Below are 21,441 nucleotides of genomic sequence, written 5' to 3' on the forward strand. Positions count from 1 at the left end.
CCTCTAACCCAGTGACACAGAATCAGAGATGCCAAGAAGTTTATTTCCTCTTTTCATGAGAGTATACTGTGTAAAAAGCAAAACTATTTGGAGATTAACATGTTCATAAAGAGCATTTGCATATCATTAACAAAACAGCAAAAACAGCAATGAAAAAACATAGATAGTCAGAGAAAATGGAAAATTACAGTAAAACATCAAAAGAGGAAGCATGAGTTTCATCATTTTCCATCAACAGAGACCAAAACTATTAAACTGGTTTCAACCAGTTAGCTTGCAGTAGATCTTATATCTATGTTAAAATGTATTCAAATAACATATTTGTACAGAAAATAATACTCATTATAGTAAATTCTAATAGAAGAGTTACAGTTACAGTTTTATCAAGTTTGTCAAATCTCTCAGGATGCACCCTTTTACGGTAAAGCTTCTCAGATAATTATATGTACATCATAGTAGCAAGGTCCAGTCATTCAGAAATGCATGATAAGATAAACGATATATGGAAAATGATTGCTGAAGTGTTTTATTGCTTTTCCTTGTTCTTAAGGTGCTCAGTAAAATACACAACGGTCCCTCCACCCATCAATAAAGAGTGAATGGCCATCTTCCATAAGGTTTCATAACCTTTCCTTAAGTTGATTCCATTTTATATCTATCAGAATGAAAAGATCATCAAGATTTACTGTGAGAAGTCTACAAAATACCCGTGAAGCTCAACCCTTGCTATCAGTCCAATAGAAACACCACTACCACTAATTCAGTCTGCAGAAGTACACTGAGTCATGATCATTCAGACAGCCATCAGTTTGTTTGCACAATCTTTTATTGCTCAAAATGTGTAAAAGATGGCACACAGCTGACAGTAATGTGAGGTCCACTAGAGCCGGGGTTCATCTTTGGGAGGAGAGGTCCACTTGGGCCAGAGTTCAGCTCTGCACCTCTTCTGAACCGAGTTCTTCTTTACACTATGTGATGGACCAGCCCACTGGGTCTGCAGGACTGAGTTTTTCAGTACATTGAAATGTCGTGTGAAAGTTAATTTCCAAAGCTAGCAAAACTTGAGGATCATTTGTGATCAGTAACAATAGAATAATAATTTTTTTTTAAATATGGCCTTCCCTACTGATCAGTATGAAATGGGTTGATGAATCCCTTTAATTAAAACATCATTGTTCTTGTATTTTACTTTTGCTGAAGGTATTCATCTGGTGACCCCCAAAAAACTTTTATGGCTTTAGAAGTGAGCTGATTACCATACGTCTGCCAAAAGTGTACCATATTTTGAAAATTAATAGAAGAAGGAGATAGGAATTAAATATTGTGATCTTTTTGTGAGTACAAAGAGGATTTTCATAATATAGCTCCATTTCTCTTTATTATGCCCTCACAAAACAAACAACAACAACAACAACAACTGTACTGCAAATTCTTCCGGGTGTCTTCTGAGGTCTCAGTTAAGACTGTGGCTACTTCTGAAGTTCTGACACTAAAGAATGCACATACCCTTTGGGCTCTGTATTTGTCAAGCAATTGCAACAACCTATGCAATTGGTTCTATGTGTAACAAGGGCATGAGCATGCATCCAAAAGACACTTACAGTTCTCATTCATGCTCTATAAGAACAGGCCCATCTTTTGCCTATCCTGTTCTCTTTTGAACAGTGATATTAAACACACCGGGGCTTTTCAAAACGACCACATCTTTGTTTTACATGATCTTACTCAGCTCTCCAAATACCATGAAGCATGAGGTTTAAACTGAATCTATTAATTGAACTAAATAGCAGCTTCAAATTAACCTAAATAAACTTTCATCCTACTACAGGTATATCTTAGATTGTTGATTTTGGGGTTTCTGTATGATTTTTTAACCATATTTGCAAATCTATAGTTTGCCGTTATCCTCATCCCCAAGCATACAATCGCAATTAAAAAGCACCCATGCCCCTCAAGAGTGGTTCACACTGGGCTCTATACCATCCCCTCACAGCAAAGGGGTGGGGAGCAAGGGGTTCCTTCTCCATATGTCTACTCCCAATGGCCTCACAGTACCATCTCACTTCTGACACCATTTGTGACAAAAGCCAAGGGCAGCAAACACACCCAGGTCTCAAACCCCATTCCTGCAGGTAACAAACATGTGCTTTGACCACTAGACCAAAAAGCAGTTGTCTGGCACAGCAACCAGAGTACCCATTTCACCCTCCTGAATGAAGGTCTCCAACACAAATATCCTGGTATCCGGTGTAAAGATTTAAGATTGAGGGTAATGTGTTCCCTTCTTTTGCTCCTAGTGAGATCTCTGGCAGCTGCATTTGGAATCAACTGAAGCTGTTTGGCAGTCTTTTTTTGGGAATCCTGTTAAGAGGCCATTACAGTAATCAACTCTGCTAGAGATAAAAGCATGATTGGGTTTCTCTATGTCTGGCTTTTTCATAAGATCTCTGATATTTTTAATGTTCTTGAGGCGATAAAATACTGATTTAGTAACTGATTTAATGTGACTATTAAAACTGAGATCAAAGTCTACTAATATGCCACGGTTTCGAGCTAGCTCTTTGAATTTTAGGCCTTTGGAGTCCAAATAGGCAGCTAGTCTGCACCTGTCATTGCTGTTTCCAAATCTAATAATCTGTTTTATCTTTATTCAGTTGCAGAAAGGTTTGGCCCATCCAGTTAGTGATGTGCTTGAGGCACTTACAAGGTGAGCTTAGGGGACTAAAGTTATTTGGGGAGAGGGCTAAGTAAATCTAAATGTGATGTCTGCAAATCTGTTTTACGGTAGCTCAAATTCTTGTAAGATTTGGCCAAGAGGAAGCATGTATAAATTAAATGTGAGGACCAGACGTTTACTCCATACAATCTTAAAATTATCAGTAAGTAGTTGATTTTCCATCTTATCCTTGCTGTTTGCTTTTTTTTATGATAATATGAGTTCTTTCCTCTTTTCCCATGCTAAACGTACATCACCCCTAATACAAGCTACAATCCTGTTAATATCCATATCCATCTACTACCATACACTATAACTATAATTGAGAGCCTTATTCCATAGTTACTGTGCACTTCCAATGCATATTTTGTTTGTAATTGTAGTTATTGATAATCAACAAATTATCAAATGGGTTTGCTGACTTTAGAGGCTGTTCTTCGGGTTCTCATTATAGTTTTCACAAAATATTGCAACCTTGTATTTAAGATGTAAATACAGTCTTCATTTACTTATGGGGCTGATGGTGTAGTCCATTAATAATATACTGATTAGATTAAAAATAATCTAGTAAAATAAACTAGGCCCTCACACAGACCAACTCTCAACACATAGGCAAGTTGGGGGAGCGACCCAAGAAATAGTATTTATTGTGCATAGTTAGCATTTTACGGACTTCGCACTGGGGCAATCCTGAATATAAAATTAAGGTGAATTCTTTCCATGGCACTTTTTATAGAACAGCAGTCCTCATTGAAAGATAAAATAACAATACATTGTGCACAACAAAATGTTATGAAGGACTCGACAAAAGGATGTTCTGATGTTGTTACGGGGATACACAGTTCCACAGCATGCAATGAGACCAGAATAAGAAATGATAAAAAGAGCAAATATTATGACATAAAAACAAATACAAGAAAAGGCAAACAAGGAGACGGAAAAGGCATTAAAGTTAAAACAAGCGTGAGCTTCTTGAACCCCAGAAACGACCAATGACGCAATATAGAAGTATACTGCTGGCAGGCTAGTGCAAAATGCATAGCATGGGGAGCTGCTAAATGAAATAGTGGAGAACAAAAAGGTGACAGGAGTGTGTACTAAACTAATAAGTGAGCGATTGTTATCTGGGAAGTGATCATGGTGTATGATTGGTGGATGTTCAGTTACCAAAATGCATGTTCACAGGTCAAAAAGGTCAATATGTGGTGCAAGATGCGCAGCTATGAATGTGTTGCCCATAGGTTGTAGAGTTTTAACACTGTTTATCAGGCAAACAGTTGGAGAAGCTTCGAAGGTAAACCTCCATCAGTGTTTCCACACAACAATAACACTGTAACTTAGCATGAAGATAAAGTCTGTCTTCTTTTGTATTTGTGTCTAAATTCTGATCAGGCAAGGAAATCCACCCCAAGGAACATGACAAGTAATTAACTGAAGCTGAAAATCCCTCACAATCTCTTAAGATGTCTTTAATAAAACTGCTCAGACAATTAGGTCTATAATATCCTAGCATCTTTATTTTTTTTATATCACTACATTTCCTTACAAGAAGCATTTGTCTGAAATTATTGTTAGAATACAACAAACCCCAATGAGTGTGTAACAGCTATCCTATATATATCATTATATGTTTCCTGGCAAACAACAGCCATTAGGATTTATCAGGGTCAGAGTTGTCATTAAGAGGCCATTGATACTAACTTGATCCACTTACAATAAAGTAGTCCTTAGCTACTGGCCCGCCTTGGGTGACTGAGACAGCAAGATCACAATGTCCAGTATCTGTCTGGGGACAGAGTCTGTCTCTCCACAAGGAACACACTGCCAGGAAAAATAGTGAGTCAGGCAAGGCTCATCAGCTTCCAGCATCTCTCAGGACTTCTACTGCTGTCCCACCCCTTCCATGGCCTGATTATGTACACTGTTTGCTTGGTGGCCTAAGGACCAAAGGCCCCTTGAGTGTGGAGACCCACAACTGCTCACAACACTTCTCTAAAGTGGCCTTAAGTGTTCTCAGACTTCCCAAGAGAGTTACCAGATGCATATTTGAAAGCAATGTCACAGATACCATTGTCGGAGCAGGCTTGCTCTGGTACCACTCGGCCACCAGATGGCACTGTTAAACAGTTTTGAGATTTACAGTGATAGTAGCGTCCACTTTGGGCAACAAGTGTTACAGGTTTGGTTACAAACACTGAAACCATTCTCTCTCTCTCTCTCTGTGTGTGTGTGTGTGTGTGTGTGTGTGTGTGTGTGTGTGCAAGATTACAAATTTTTATTTAAAATTTGTAGAATTGGCGTTAGAGAAGAAACTACTATATTTTACTCAAACGCTGCAGCTTCAGGGCACATCTGTGGTGTCCACTATAGCCCCTGACTATGCCCACCTATATACAGGCTTTGTTTGGACATATTTGGACATTAGACATTTTTATTAATAATAATTTTTAGTCAGTTATAACCTACTTCATTATATTGATGACATATCATTTTCACCTTCAGCAAGATATCAAATGCATTGCCTTCTGATTTCCTGTTAATACTGAATATAGAAGGCAGAGCATTGCCTTGACGATGTCTTTTTTTTTGCTTATGATGTTTTCTCTCTTTTTTTTTGTAACACAAGGGAGACACTAATAGATTTTGTGGAATTCATGAATAGCTGAGTTCCATCCTTATTTTCTATCTGTAAAGAAAGCCACATGTCCCACACTGACTTCCTGTATATAGTATCACCATTGGAAAAAAAAGGAAGAAAACTGATATCAACCCTCTTCAAGAAAGACACCTCAGTTAGTGCAAAAATCTTCTGCATGCAAAGAGCTTCCATCCCAGTAGGCTTAGAAGTGTAGGCTGTTATGACTTTAACAAAGACGCCAAAGATGTGATGGGAGGTTTTGCACAGCCCAATTACCGTAAACAACGCCTGCAAAATGCCAACACAGAAGAACAGAGAAAGACCAAATGGATCATCTGTGATAAGGCGAGAAAGGTCCTAGCAAACGTTCAGTCCTGTTTACCAACAACTGCAGTCCTTAGTCCAGAGACATGTGGCCATTTCCCAAAGTGCACTGGTGCATTTCAGCATAAAATCTGAAGCTGAGCGCCACTTTTCAAACTCTTACTCTTTTTTTTTATTTAAGAGAAAAAAGAAAATGCAGGACTTTTTGGTCAGAGCTAATCATTGTAATGCACCATCTTCATTCTCTTCTCTACCATTTGTCCATTTGCCAGGGCTGTTTGCCCTGTCGTAATTGTCCACAGTGAAAAGATCTGTATAATCCAACCTTTTGACTGGCAAAAAGTATGCTATCAGTTCCCAGACTGCATGCAAAATGCAACTTTGAAGACTCACCTGAGCACAAACTTGGCTTTAGAAGACAAGCATGGAACTCTCCAGGAGTGTGATACACTGCAGCATGTTCAAATGGTTCAGCGCAGTGGAAGCAACACTGATAACCTATTTCTATAAAGAGAACTTTGGACTTTACTTTGAACACACGTCTTAATGAGAAGTTTAGGTCTCCTTTATTGTAAATTTACAACACTATGGTACTTATGTTTTTAGGGGTTTGTTGATTTGCATTTGATATCTATGCATAGTTTCCTTACGTTTATAAAGTGGCTATCACTGTATATACTATGATACATTAAATCATGATGCCAAAGCCATGTCATGGGTGCCTGTCCAGTCAGACTGTGATGAAGCTTATGTATACTCACTAAATTCATAAAGCTGTCATAAGAACAAACCTGTTCCCTCTCCTCTATAAACCTCTTCCTTCTGTCCAAATCCCCTTTGGAATGCCAGACACCATGGTACTAAAGTAGCAGTCTAATCCTCTATAATGCAGAAAACCTTCCAGAAAAAAAAGGAGTTAAACTTCAAAAACCAGGCTAATATAAGTGAGTCAAGCCCTCAGCAGATGACAACACCCATTACTTCACTTAAGTGGTGTCAGTATAGGTTTCTCTGTGCTTACGCTAAAGACACACAGTCTAAGATGACAGTAAATGCTATTAAAAACATTTAAGTGTCATTATGGCATGTTGGAAGCTAGCCATTAAGCCTTCTTTGTACTTACACTAGTACAGATCATTTTTATAAGTAACTTTTTAAAGCCTAGCCTGCAAGAGAAGCATGCCAGCAGTTTGAGTCCCAGTCTTTCCCAGTGACTGGGCTGGGAACCAGAGAGTTACATGGATCCTAGCTATGGCCAATCTGCTGCTGTATTCTTGGGCAAGCCATCTAACCTCTACTGTCCCAGACTGGCTGCTGTTAGGCACCAAAATAACAAATTTCAAACAAAAAGTTGTATGTGTTGTAACTGTGACATTGAAGGCTTGTGTTAAATGACAGAATATCCTTTTGTCACAGAGTGCTTTCCTCTGTTTTTAAGAATTAGGCTGTATATAGTATAATTATTTGGCCCTGGGTAAATGGAAAAAAGAGGTGAATTATTTCTTTTTAGACACTCTGCATTAGTCCTAAAATGTAATAAATATCAGTGGTTTCACAGTTTTCTTGTTGCATATTACTCAGTCAAGGGTTACTGAGTCACCCTTTCTTCTTATGTAACATGTAATAACCCTTCTAAATGCAGAATCATGATTTAATGGAAAATTAACCTTTTCTTCTGTTTTGCTTCTGCACGTGTGTGGGTGTTCTGTGCTATGTGTTTGTGTGGTGGAGAAGCAGGTGAGGCTGGTTTTTCCAGCTGAAAGCTCCTGGTGACAGGCATTAGTCACTCGCTTGCCTGCCCAATGGTAGCCGTTTGCCGATGTGTCTGGGGGATCCACTTGACATTTCCTACTACAGCTGCTGCCAGCACATGGCACAGTGGCACCAGGGATGCTGACACCCAACAAAAATGCCTTTATTTAGCAAACTCCACACAGCTCACTCTGGCGATGCATGCAGTTAACCACGGAGCCTCCAAACATCTTCCAGAAACAGAACAGGTAGAATTCATGTTTTAAGGTTGTTGTCATTTTTTTTGTTTTAGTTTATTTACACTTGCCATTTTATCATTTCCATTGGAAAAGGAGTCCATGAAAACGTGTTTCCTCAGCGGCCAGGAGGCACTGCTACTGGAAAGCCAGTTTTGGTAAAGTCGAGTAGAATAAAAAGTAGACACATTACTTATGTAGCACACATAGTGTTTAGGTACAGTCAGCACAATTGAGCCTTTCCTCTATTGTAGCACTGAACAGTTCTGAGTACAGATACTTTCCATTTTAGCCACATTTCCACTGTTGGCTCAGAACGTTAGCCACATTTACCTGACACTTTTATCCAAAGCCACTTACAATTATGACTGAGTACAACTTGAACATTAAGGGCCTTGCTCAGGGGGCCCCAACACTGGCAACTTGGCAACGGTGGGGCTTAAACCAGCAACCTTCCAATTACAAGTCAAGTACCTTAACCACTGAGCTACCACTGCCCATAGTGCTCTACTAGTGCTCACAGCCCATTCGTGCTTATTAATGTAGTGGGTCGCTGATTGGTTCTATAAAATTGAGGCAAGCCTCTTCTTGGTGCTGTTCATAGTCTTATACTTTCTCAGAATATATTCGGGGGGTGGGGGGGGGGGTGGTTGGTGAAACGACCCACAAAGCCTTTACATGTGCCTTTTCTAACTGAGCTGTGAGGCTGCAGTAATGGCCTTTGCTAGGGATACAGTAGATACTGTAGCTACAGGGCAGACATTGAAGACCTTTACTGTGGGAGTTTGGGCAAGGCAATGGCAACTGTCTCTAGCGTATTAATGCCAGGATCGCCTAGTTAGCACAGGGCAGGATGAGAGATGTCAAGGTCAGCAAGAAGAAGAGGGAGAGTGTTTCCTTATGAAAAAACTAGCATGAATTATTCAATTTCTCCTTTGTCTCGCTCTCCTCTTCAGTGGGCGGTGCAGGCAGGCCTCGGACAGGTTTATTCCAGCCATGGCTGGGACGGAGAGAGCATCACTTTCCTCTTTTTCACACTCCCTAAAACGGCCTTTTAATTAGCCTAGCAAATTGCAGGCCATGTTCACCACGTCTGAGGAAGGGAACTGTGGGAAATGTGTGCACCCTGGGCATTATTTTGTCTTGTGACTCTAAAGAGAAGATGCTGAGATGAAACTCTATTATTCAGGAAAATGTTTAGAACAAAGTATTAGCATTTGTAAACCCGGTAATCCTGAATATTTCTCCAGATACAGGTTTTATATCCCACACAATATGTCTTGACATGTTTTGGAAGCTCTTGAACTTTCTAGAAGTAAGGCTTTCCCCACTTTATCACTAGTCAGAAGAGCACTAACTACTTGGAAAAAACAGCACACATAAAATTTTAAAATGTGAGTTAAAAAGTTTAAAAGAACCATTTGAGTAACGATGTCTATGCATTTCTGCTGACTAAATTGCTAAAGAAATTTAATTTCCTTTATTTGAGAGATCTGGGATCACTGGACACAGTCCCAGATCTTAGAAACTATACTGTTAATTGCAAGGCTATTTCTGGAAGTGGTACTACTAGAGGAGGGTGGGGTAGTTTGGTTTATATTATATATTCTTTATTTGTACTAGAACTGGTTAAGCAAATCTCTCTCTCTCTCTCTCTCTCTCTCTCTCTCTCTCTCTCTCTCTATATATATATATATATATATATATATATATATATACATACATATATATATATATATATATATATATATATATATATATATATATATATATATATGGGAGATAGATAGATAGATAGATAGATAGATAGATAGATAGATAGATAGATAGATAGATAGATAGATAGATAGATAGATTATAGTAAAGTACACAGCGTTTCCAGAGAAACAGAGTGTTTCAGACATTGTAATGTTATTGTATGTCTGGCCTGAGAGATGTGATCACTAGGCTAATGTAACTGATGTATTAGCATAAAAAGCAGTACTGACCCAAGCACATCTCCAATTCAGCCATGGCTGTTGGAGGTTTGAGAACAATAACTACAAAACCTAAGTTTAGACTTTTGGACATCTAGACCAAGAGGCTACAAGTCTCGGAACACCTTCCAAGAAGCAGCAGTAACCCTACAGAGGTCACTACTGCCAAGCAGCTCTATTTGCAAAGTGCAATATGTTACTATATAGTCCTGTTGGCTGTCACCACCATGACTATGCAAACACTATGCAAACACTGCAGGCAGCTTTTCACATTGCCTTCTGTCCTGTGCATAAACCAAATGGCCATAGTTCAGCTCTATTAAATCTCTAGCAAGGGAGGAAAATAATTCAAATGACAAAAACTTGGGAAGAATCTTGGAGATGTCTTAGCATTTGTTGCTGGGCAAGTCAATTAACCACATTCTGCTGCTTTGAAATGAGGATGCAGAGAAAATCACAGTAGTTCAACTACTGATTTGCTGTCCGCTCACTGCGCCTTATGCGTGGGTGGTAACTCTCCTTCTGTCACTGATGCAGAAGTTACACCAACTAGAAATGGTTGTCATGGCAAATGCAATTAACAGGTGCGTGCTTGAAGCTCCTGTGTTTGTATTAGGATGGTGCATCTTTTCCCCTTCACTGGTCTGTTTTTAGACTAATTCTATTGGCATCTCCCTTCCCAGCTGAATACAAGGAACAGTGTTATCATTCACACCATATAACCTGAATTGTATCAGTGAGAAGCAGCTCCCCATAAAAGCATATAAGAACTCTTTTCTGTTTGTGCAGATGGGTAATGATATGCGGATGAGACTGCACTTGATAGGCTCCGAGACACGGAATGAGACAAGTCTCACCCTTTGTGCCAAAGCCATCGCCAAGGAAACTGCACTCCATGCCAAAGCACATCTTCAGTGAGCTGGGGAGGTCATGGCCTTGCCATGCAGCGATGCTCTGTGTGCAGTGGGAGAGGAGTTGCGGAGACTAACCTCGCTTCCCCTTCAAGACTTCCCTTGGCAAGCGGTGAAGACTGCATGCACTGGCTCCCTTTGAAAAAACACTGCTATCAAACACAGCTGTGTTGGCACTTGGTTGCAGCCAAGAGCAGGCAATTCTTTAAGGAAAAGGCATTTCCAGTTTGGTGGCTATTTGACGACTGGCTTTGCATTTAATCACGTAATGACACTGCATTCATGACAAACGCACAGTTTTGAAAAAAGTATTGTGAGCTTCATCAGTCTGTTAAGCAGTGGAAAATGAACAGCATTTTTATGTGACCAATAAACTTTTCGCAGTAAGCAACAGAGAAGAAAACTCTGCTCTGCCTTCTTTATGCAATGTTAACATGAAATCAGAAGGCAATGCACGTGACATGTTGAAGTGTTGTAAGTGAAATTATTTTTGACAGATTACTCAAAAGTGCAAAGATGCACTGCTTTGTGCAAAGATAACATAGGACTATGAATTAAATTAACATAACTTGCGATTGCAACAACTGAAATATGAAGTTTGGGGCTATTTTTTTCTTCCAGTAATCTCTGAAATATCTATTCTAAAACTCTTGCTACTTGATCAGTTGTGAATCCAATTATGGATATATTACATATATATTAGCATTTCATGATTTGTTTTTTCACTGCATTAGGGTTCTTCAAATAAGCATATTTTCCAAGTAGTATTGATATGGCCATATTTTTCACATCTTTCTGCAAATGGTCAATTATTACTCCTCATTTTATGTTGGAAAAAGGGAAAGGACAAGACAAAACTAAATCACACGTCACAACAGTATATCAGTGTATTATTCTGCAGGAATAATAATAGTTAGATGGTAAAATAGTAAAGCTTTTTGCTTTGCTAAGATAAAATGTGACTGTTGTTTTCTGCTATGTAAGCTGTGATTATGGAAAAGTCCCACACTGGAAAGACCCATCATCATTAAATTATGTTTTTGCCAAACTTCATAAAGCAGCTGTACAAATCATACATCTTCCCTGCAGACACTATGAGGGACCATATGACCACACCTAGAATGGTGCAGGATTGTATTAGTTTTTGAGATGTGAATGACTAGACTTGATAGATACAGACTTGATGTATTTAAGCCCCGGTCAGTTAGATTTCCCCTTCCCTCCTCCAAAAAGGTCCTTGCAGTATTGATATCATATATATTGGCATGGATGTTAGAATCTGTTCACTCTACAAATAATCACAGACAATTCTGAATGTGTGGAATGTTTGGAGTGTCTTCAACACAATCCAGTGCTGAGTGTGGTTCAAGGGACCAGCAGTGCACTATAGTATGCCCTCGGTACCAGCTGGGTCTTTACTTCACTGCCAATTACTCTCAGTGGTGAGTTTTATTCCAGATGATAGTTCCCTCCCTAATCCCTATATACCCTGTGGTGCAAATGTGCCATTTGGAAGGTCCAGCCTCTTTTTCCATCAAACAGAATGTACAATGAGTGGCAAGACAAGGAAATCAATGTGTTTTTATAGCAGATTTCATATAAAGAACAAATTTAAAGTACTTTGCATAAAGAAGATTAAAAGTGGGTAGAAAGAATCAGATGAGCCTTCCTCATGGCTAATTACTGTCTCTAGATGTTTGTTCAACAATATACAGATGGGCATGTGGTTTTCTAAAGACAAAACACAAATGGTCCACTTTGCTTATATTGTTTTCCATTTAGTGCCTCTGATGTTGGTAGGTTATTTGCGATGCCCAAGACATTTTTATAGGAAATCCCCACACTAGCAGTTGTCTTCTTTTCAGTGTAAATTCTGGATGACCTCACTGTATTACTGATTAACATGTCTCTGCGTGTACTCACAAAATGTGCTTAAGAATCAGTTGTGATGTTGTGGTTTGCTGCTAGAGTCAACAATTCCACCCTACATCTCCTATAACTGGGAGAAACTTTTTTAAAGGACTCAAGAACTTTGTTCATAAAGATAAACAACATGCCAGTGGAAACAAACAGTGTACATTACATGTCAGTGTAAACACTGTGTCTGAAAGTGTAAATCAACAGATTGCAGCATTTATTGAGCATGATCTTATGTCACCTGGCCTGTTATCTGGTTCAAATAGGCCTTTGTCTAACAATATAACAAGTTAAATTAAAAGCCACTGCTCAATGACTGGTATTTCTGAACTTAAAGGGCCCCTGTCATGGAAAACAGAATTTCTTTCACTTTACTGAAATAAAGAATTTTGAAGTAATATGTAAATATTGCTAAACTTTCAAAATACACCAATCACATCTTCTGTCCATGCTGTCCATATATGTAATTTAAGCTGCAAAAGCAACCTGGTTTGAACTAACTGTTTCTCTGATGTCAGAAGAGCAAACGCATTTGCATATCTCTTACTGCGGTTTAGCCCCGGCTACCTATATTGCAGTGCTCATGCATGTGTCAGCACATGCCCAGCACCACAAGGGAGCAAAAGGGGCAGCAGCTCATCAATTTTATGATTGCGTCCCCTTGATTTTGAACCGAAATATTTTGGGTTGTTTGTTTGTTTTACTTTTTTATGCCATTGCAATATTTAAACTTGTATGAACCTGCCTTTAAACATTAATCAGTGAGTAGCAAGTAGGTTGTAGTGCCAGTTTAATAGGTTACTTGCTAAAACAATTTGTGGTTAGTCAGTCAAATGGACTCTTACTTTAAAAGTAGGCTATTAGTCAACATACCTTTCTGATGAGAGTAGGCGGAACCACTTGATTTGATTGCATACAAACAATTTGCTGATGGCTTTAGCTACCTACCTATCCAACAACTAAAAGATATGTGCTGTGTTCGAAATAGCCTACTACATACTACGTGCGTACTGTTTGGGTCCCAAATCAATATGTTGTATGCAGCATGCGACCAAAATAATTTTTCCTATACGCAAAAGATACCTGGCTGACGTACTACTTCCGCCAACTATTCTAGTATTCCAGAGCTATGTTCCAGAGCTATCTTCATGGTGTACTGCATCCCATCATGCAACAGTGGTGGAAAATCTTTCCCAAGTGGACGGAACCTTCATACATTCACATGACCTTATAGTATGATTTGCATTTATTGCATACCGGATACAATACTGCATACTACCATGGGGACCATTATCCCGTTTACAGTATATACTGAGTGCAGTATGCAGTATTCAGAATGGAGTAGGCTATATTGAACAGAGCCTTGGGCATCTGAAATGGCTTCATAACAAAAGCACAGCAAGAAAATAGCAAGAAACCACTTGAAAACTAATATTTTCTACACAGCAAGAAAACACTTCTCTTAGATTTTTGCTTTTATTCTGCTTCTATGTCATAATACTGGGACATGCTTTAATGCTGGCATAATCGACTGCATTTTAACTCACCAATCAGACTACAAGACGTAATATTTAACAAGTGAAAGTAGAAATTAAAATGACTAGAAATAGTGTACAGTGTATTAAATGTACAGCAATATAAAAAGTTATATATCACTGCTTGCTTTAACATTTCAGACACCACCTCACTGATTATGTCCTGGTGCCAGCTCTGATGAGCCACAATACAAGCCAATAAGAATAGAGCTTATTTATTTTATATACGTCTCATAGGGTCTGTAATACAGACAGCCTGTTTAATTCTAAGGGATATAGACAGGTTAGACAATGGTTATGTTATAATTAATTGAACATTGACTGGTTTTGAAACATAAAGCCAAGCAAAAGAAAAGAAAAATGTAGGATATGGCCCTTTAATGCGCTTTATTCTAAACACCAGAGCAGATTACTCAAGGAAAACAGACAGAATAACCATATCATGTTCTTTTCCAATATACAAGAGAGGAAATGAAGTTTTTAGAAAACTTTTTTTTTCATTAAACCATTGGCTGAAAGACTGGTGTGACAACAATGGCATGGTTTTTTTTGTTTGTTTTTTTTTTTTTTCAACAACTGGGTTTTCTTCTGGGAAAGACTGTCTTTTTACAAAAAATTTTTTTCACAAAAAACATTTTATGTGTTTATTATTATATGTCCAGAAATATAATTGTCTTTCAGTTCAAGATTCACAGTGAAACCATAGCTTTAAATTGAGTATGTGTGGAAGAGGGAGATACCATGAAACTTTTAATATGCAGAATCTTAAACCACAACTGGAAGCCATATTACCCCAACACTGAACCACTTCCTGTTTCTGAGACAGATACTGCAGACTAAGATGCTCTGATGACTCATTGCTTCACTTGACCTCACCTCACATTACTCACCACAGAGCTAAAAACAAAACAAAGAAACCTAGGAAGTGTCTCAAAAGCAAACTAAGCATTCATTTATTGGAATCAGACAGTTGAAAGTCACAGTTGCAGAGGAACTCAGGAATCTGGATTTTTAAGAATACAACCTTCATATTTTTTCTCTTAATCTTGCCCACACATTTCCCTTCTTAAAACTTGTCAAATAATGTCCTGTTCAGCTAGCCCTTCAAAGTCTTAAATCCCATGGTAACACTTTTCATGCCCCCTTTTTAATTAACCTTTCCCATAGCAATAAAACAGACATGCATGTTCTAATTTGGACAGCATTTCAGTTGTTTTGTATGTTTCGAATTTTCAGGGCTATTGTATACTGGCATCGAAATTATTCTTAAACCATAATAATGGCTCTGGGAATATATTTTAGAGTTTATGTTTCAATTTACCAGAAAGGTTTCCATATGCTTTTAATCTGTAGTAAGTGTCTAAATTTAGCACCGCTTTTCAGAGTTTTCCCATTCAGATCTAAGATGATCTCTATTTTCATTTGATATTTACTGATTTTGACTAGTTCTGATGAGTCAACACAAACGTTTCACTTGGTGTGACTCATAACAGGATAAATGAGTGTCCTCGATGAATTCTGATACCAAGTAGCTACATATCATTTCACCGCGTTGATTAATGTATCATCCTTTATCTCTAACCTTGAATTTGTCCTCCAAGTGGACAGAATGCCTATTTTGAGTCATGCAATATGACAATATACATCTAACAACAGCTTTTTAAAAAAGCTTTTCTTGGTTGGAAGTGCATACTTACTGTATATATGGGTAATATTGGATGTGAACTGTATACAATATAATATTGAATATAATACTGGAAGAATGAATGGAATACAATCTAATCTGTATTTTATTATTCGTTTAAATGTAGAAGTTAAATCCATCAGAATGCAAAAAAAAAAGAATCTGTTGTTCTTCATTATAGATTTCTAAATCTTTTAATGAATCTGAATTTTCGATCCAATCACGGTCTTAGATGCTAAAATGAAAATATGCGTAAGATAAAAAAACGTCCTCAATTTTATCGGCAAGCAGAATTACTTTTAAAACGCACCAAAGCACAAAAAGTGATCGTTCCTGAAACGGGAGTTTTCATTTGGCGTGAACACGGAATACATAATCGTGCGCGCGGCCGAGATTGTATCGTATTGTGGTGCGGGCGCGCGCACCCTTTCAGTCGGCGCTTACCGGGGAGAAAGCGGAGCGACGCGGAAACAGGAGAAGCGGCAGAGGAGGAGAGGTGCGTCAACCGGCTACTACGAGAGCCAGCGATCGCTCAGACCGCTTTTTAAAACCCGGACGCGGTGCGACTTTTTCTTTCAAAGTTGTGGTATAGGAAGCGTCTTGACGAGGCAAAGGATTTGCTTCTGTCGAAAGAATAATTATTCGGGATTGAGAATGTCGGGGAACAGAGAGGAGGAGCGGCGAAAACTCGCCGACATCATTAACCACTGGAACGCCAACCGGCTCGACCTGTTTGAGATCAGTCAGCCCACGGAGGTGAGTCCGCGGACCTCACTCGGCACAGGCCGCACCCGGGTTACAAGAATTCCCGAGGAAATGATGGAGAAAGCCGTGTTGCTTATAAATATCATCCTAAGATTAAAAGTGTGCATTAAATGGAGACATACAAAGCGATTTAATGTGTTATATTTAGATATAGCATACTTGTGGAGACAGGTGATTTAATCAGCTAATAATAAGGTTAGCTTGCTGTATACATGTGATAATCGATTAAATGGGCTCTGTTAGCTTTTCAAATCGTGCACCGGTAACTTAACATTGTTAGCCAGCTATTTTAGCAGGCTAAGGTTAATTCTATTGTTAGCCATGCTTTCCCCCGTAACAGCTGCAAACACGTTTAATGAACTAGCCGAACTAGTTATCTAACTTGTATGGTTTTAAGACACCTAGATATCTAGTTAGCTAGCTAGCTGTCTGATTCTGTCTTTGGCAAGTGTCTGCCTTTATTTGCGAGCTAAATTCACTTTACAGTTTCTACTGCTAAGCGGCTACAGGACAGTTTAATTTTAGTGTGCAGTGCAGTAGTGTCAGTCAGAGAAAGTCGTAGTGTGCACAGCTTTGACAAAATTATCTGAATATTGCTTCACTACTTATTTGAACGTATGAGTAATTTGGTACACGTTTGGTATTATTTTGTGTACATCTATCTTACAGGAGGACGTCCGTGTTTGCGGTAACTAGCTTGCTATTAGCTAGCTTTCTAGCGCACTAGCCAGGCACCAGTGGTCAGCCATCATTCATTTATCGATACTTGGCCAGGCGTGCGTGTTACTGACCGAGATACTTAGCTAGCTAGCTAGCTAAATGGGGTTGTTCTCTGGCTGGGCTTGATGTTTGGTTTTGGCAAATGAATTATTTGTAATGTCATACAGCTGACATTACTAAGAAAACTGCTTAGTGGCTATATAATGCAGTCAATACAACTTGCCAATGTTGTAGCTAACTGGCAGGCTGGCTGGCTAAAAAAAACTTTGTTTGACATGAACGTGTATGTCGTTCTTTGCTCTAGCGCAAAGGAATGTCATAACTGTTTATTTGACCTTTCGAAATTAGTCACACAGCCCTTGCCTAACTTCTAATGTAGGCCTCGTGTACAACCATTTCAGTTTCGCTAGTAAATGCGTGTCTCTGACACCTGCAGTTGCCGAGAAGTACAATGTTGGCATGTAGCTGACCAGTTGTTTTAGGCGCGCGTTGTGGGTGGGGAGGGGGGATTGTCTCATTATCTGGTCGCTTGATTTGAAGCTCATGACGATTGTAAGCCTCTGGCAAAGGAAAGACGTACGGTCACTGTTTAGTATAAAATTCCAGCGTACTTAGAAAGCCTATAGTCAACATAGATTTTTTTTTTTTCCATAATCAACACTGATTTGGTTAGACCTGAACTCTTGCATAGTAATATGGTAACAAGTGCCTAATGCCGTCTGAATTCTTTCTTAAATTCCAGAAATTCCAAAGGTCAGCAAAAGTGCAAGTGTTTTTCACAAGTGTGTGATGTCACCCATGTCTCATTCCACAGCTGCGCCTGACATAAACGTACATCATTCAATCTGCTGTTGAAGCACTGACTGTGCTTTGTCACAAGACATTTACGTAGAGAAGCTCTTTTAGTGCAAGATAGAGTTCCAGAAACATTTTGATACATAGCAAGGCATTAAAAGCCTAAAGAAAATGAGCCAATCTGATTTAGGCAGTAAATGTATTTAGATACTGTTCTTTAAAACAAGTATTAGAGTGGGATTATTACTTTTAATCCAGTAGTGTCATGGTGCACGTACCTGTCACTGCCCTTTGGAAACCTTGAAAGCAAGTGTTTGCATCAACAAACCTGGGCTTGCATTTGTCATTAAATACACACACTTTGTCCTCTGTGCTTCTCGTTCTTCAGCTCATTTACAAGCTTTCGATCACCTCTGCCATGATTAGCACACATTTGTGGCTTGGTGTTATCAGGTAATGTGTATAAACACTCTAAGATGTACTGGCATGGTTCTTTGCACCTTATATTTGACTGGGTGTTTTATTTAACAAAGTATTTCAGGTCATCGTTTAACGCCATATATTTTCAAAACCATGCCCTTTTTTTCCTGCTTGGTAGCAAAATGCTGTCTTAAGCTTGAAACAAGGAAATCGCTGCCAGACTTTGGAAATAACTGTGGAAAATGCTCTTGGATAAGGAGAGTAGGCTACTGCATGCTCTCCCAGGGCATATCTGTAAAGAACTACTTAGTTATTGCCAGCTACTTTTATTAACTCTGTCTGAGAAAAAATGAGGGTTGCATCTTTGGAATTATTCAGCACAGTTTCTATTACTTTTATTTTGTAAAAGTTGTCATAATTTGCCAACATTGCTGTAGTATCCTGTCTCATGTTCATGTAACTTCTGAAGGCTCAATTTGAATAAATGAGCATGTGCAAAGATGCAGAAGTCCTGCGGTATTTCTATGCAGTGCTCTTCTAAATAAAAGCCAATCTCCTTTACATCACTAAATACCTTACATGTAATCACTATTCAAATAGCACTCATTGCTTTCCTTTCTCAGACACTAACTACCAATGTTTGTCAGGCCTTTTTAACATCTGTTTTATTCTGATTTGAGCTGCGGTGTTTGTGTAAATTTGATCAACGCTAATACATTTGCCTTTCTTGTTGTTATCAAAAACCATCAGGTTTTGTTGTGCCAGTTTGTCAAAACTGCTGATTTTAATGTTTTAGTTTGTAAAACGACCCGGCCATACGTGATTAGAAATCCATGACGGGCACTTTGCTGTCTACTTCTTCATTGATCACCATTAGCCCAACAGCTGGCTAAAGAGAAGAGGGGGAGCTTTCAAGAGCCAAGACTTAAACATTTTACCAACATTTTGTTCCTTCTCCAAATCATGATTGTTAGAAGTATTGAGTGAAAACCGACAGCGGCTGAATCCCCACCCTGTTCGAAGCCCCACCATAGTGATTGTTCTGCTTGCTGAGGTGTAGGCCTTGCTGCATCCGCTCTGGCTGCTGCTGTGCGGCCACTCTACGGCTGAAGGAAATGAGATTGTGGAAATGGTCACCCTGGAAACACTGGGATGTGTGGTGTTTGGGAGAGACTGCCCATTGCAGCAGAGTGATAAAATAACAAAACAAAAACCCCCCACAGATTTATGTACTATAAGCCTCTGTGCCAAACGGAAAAGGACCGATCTGATGTGCATACTGTACGATTTAAGACTAAGAAGAATATTTTGTTAATATTAAGGATATTTTTGAGTGATAATTATTTGATGAGAACTGCTGTTAGATTTACTGCTTTACTCTAGTTCTTATTTCAGATGCATTTTAATTGAGATATTGAGTTTTGATATGAGAATTGTTAGCCTAATCAAAACCCATCTGAAAGTAAAAGATGTAAAGCACTTGCTGCATTTTGGTGTTTTTCAGCATTGGATACATACAGAGCAGCATGTGCACAGAGATATGTAATTTGATCAAGTGGCACAACTTCATCTGGTTTTGAAGGACCAAAATATTGTTTTTCATTATAAAGTTATGTGCATCGATTTAACATTACAACAGTTATGGTAAGCATGTATAAAATTCACCTCAAAAATGCATAATTACATATTATATCAGCTATTTTGAATGACTGAATGTTTTTAGTAATTAATTATTGCAAATCTCCCTCTCTTTTTCTTCCTTCCTTCCTCTCTTTTTTTCTTCCTTTCTTTCTTAAATTAGGTATTCCTTTTTAATGCAGCGCTTCTTGGTCATTAAGCTGTGATTTTATAGTGGCTTTGCTAATGCTGGGCTAATGGATCGAGTTGTTTTTTTTTTGTTTTTTTTCCTCTCCCCTCTGCTGTTATAAAATGTAATATTTGCAAATAAACTACAACCGTATAATGCTTGTAGCTTGTTCAGCTCTTCACACTAGATGCTAGTGAAAACACACTTTTGCCAGTGCCAGGGGATGTCATATGTTCTGTAGATGTCAGCAGGGAACGCGCTGCAGACACAGTGCTGGTGGCTCGTCTGAGAATGCACCACTGGAACGTACAGTTAACTTCCACTACATGTTCCAGGACCTCCCAAAATCTCGTTGGGAGTTTCTCACATCTTAGCTAGTTTGTGTGGCCTCTACTGTGAGTGAAGGAGCACAGCCCGAGGAGGTAACGTGCTGCTCTCCGCCAGGGCTGAGGCTGATTTTCTGAGCCACAGCCGTGCGCAGTTACCACCATACTAATCATCTCCATGGCAGTGGTTTTCCTGCTACTAAATGTGCTCCATGTGCAAACGCACTTCCTCTGTGCTGAAGCATGCCTGGCGCTCAGCACTGTAATTGTATGGGACACAAAATAGTTGAGGCTACATCCTCAACGTCAAACCTTGGGTAAGGGTGTAATCCAGTGTTCTAATCTGTAGGGAGCTAGAAATTAGTTTTCTCTGGATGTCGTATGGTTTTTAGTACTACACTTCGTTGTAACACCACTTTTAATACTATCCTTTACTTCCCACTATAATAAAGGAGGTTTATTGCCCCGCATTAGTGCTGACAACCTTTGACCCCTTTAAAGATTTCTGCTGGTTGTAATTTGCACTTTGTATGGTGTCAGAACCATAGAAATCCATCACCTTTGCTTTCCTTTGCAGGCCTTTTCCAAAGCTGCTGGCTGAGCACTGAAGTCCGAGTTTTGGGCCATAGTCCAAAAAATGTCCACTTCATCCCTTACTGCTTGTGATTGTTTCTTTTCCACATGCACCTGCATTCTGACGGCTCTCTAGTGCACGCCTCTGCTTGGCTCTTTCGTTTCCTGTGTCTGTGTTGTCTCAAAGTTTCTGGCCTAAAGCTGTCCCTGCTTTACAGAACAAGGTGCAACTTCATATAGAGGTCTAGCCTAGTGTCGGTCTGGCTAGTATTCACTCTTTGAGGGGACTCTATTTGTTGCTTCAGAGGGTGGTTAGGCTTTAAAGGTCAGGTTATCTCACTGTGGT

General features: G+C 39.1%; 1 protein-coding gene across 26 annotated transcripts in view; it reads left to right on the forward strand.

Annotated features, from left to right (window-relative positions):
• Positions 1-16,119: 16,119 nt before the first annotated feature.
• afdna (afadin, adherens junction formation factor a) overlaps positions 16,120-21,441 on the forward strand; it is a 73,667-nt gene continuing 68,345 nt past the window's right edge. For 14 of the 26 annotated variants that reach the window (XM_035524266.2, XM_035524267.2, XM_035524270.2 and 11 more), the window contains exon 1: positions 16,122-16,445. In XM_035524266.2, the coding sequence (XP_035380159.1) occupies positions 16,344-16,445 (102 nt within the window). In that variant the 5' untranslated portion in view covers positions 16,122-16,343. Of the gene's footprint in view, positions 16,446-21,441 lie in introns of all 26 variants that reach the window. The other 12 variants (XM_035524271.2, XM_081718048.1, XM_035524274.2 and 9 more) reach the window with 3 other exon arrangements.

Source organism: Electrophorus electricus, chromosome 7, assembly GCF_041902795.1.
Source record: "Electrophorus electricus isolate QZ-2024a chromosome 7, ASM4190279v1, whole genome shotgun sequence".
NCBI classification, from domain to species: domain Eukaryota; kingdom Metazoa; phylum Chordata; class Actinopteri; order Gymnotiformes; family Gymnotidae; genus Electrophorus; species Electrophorus electricus.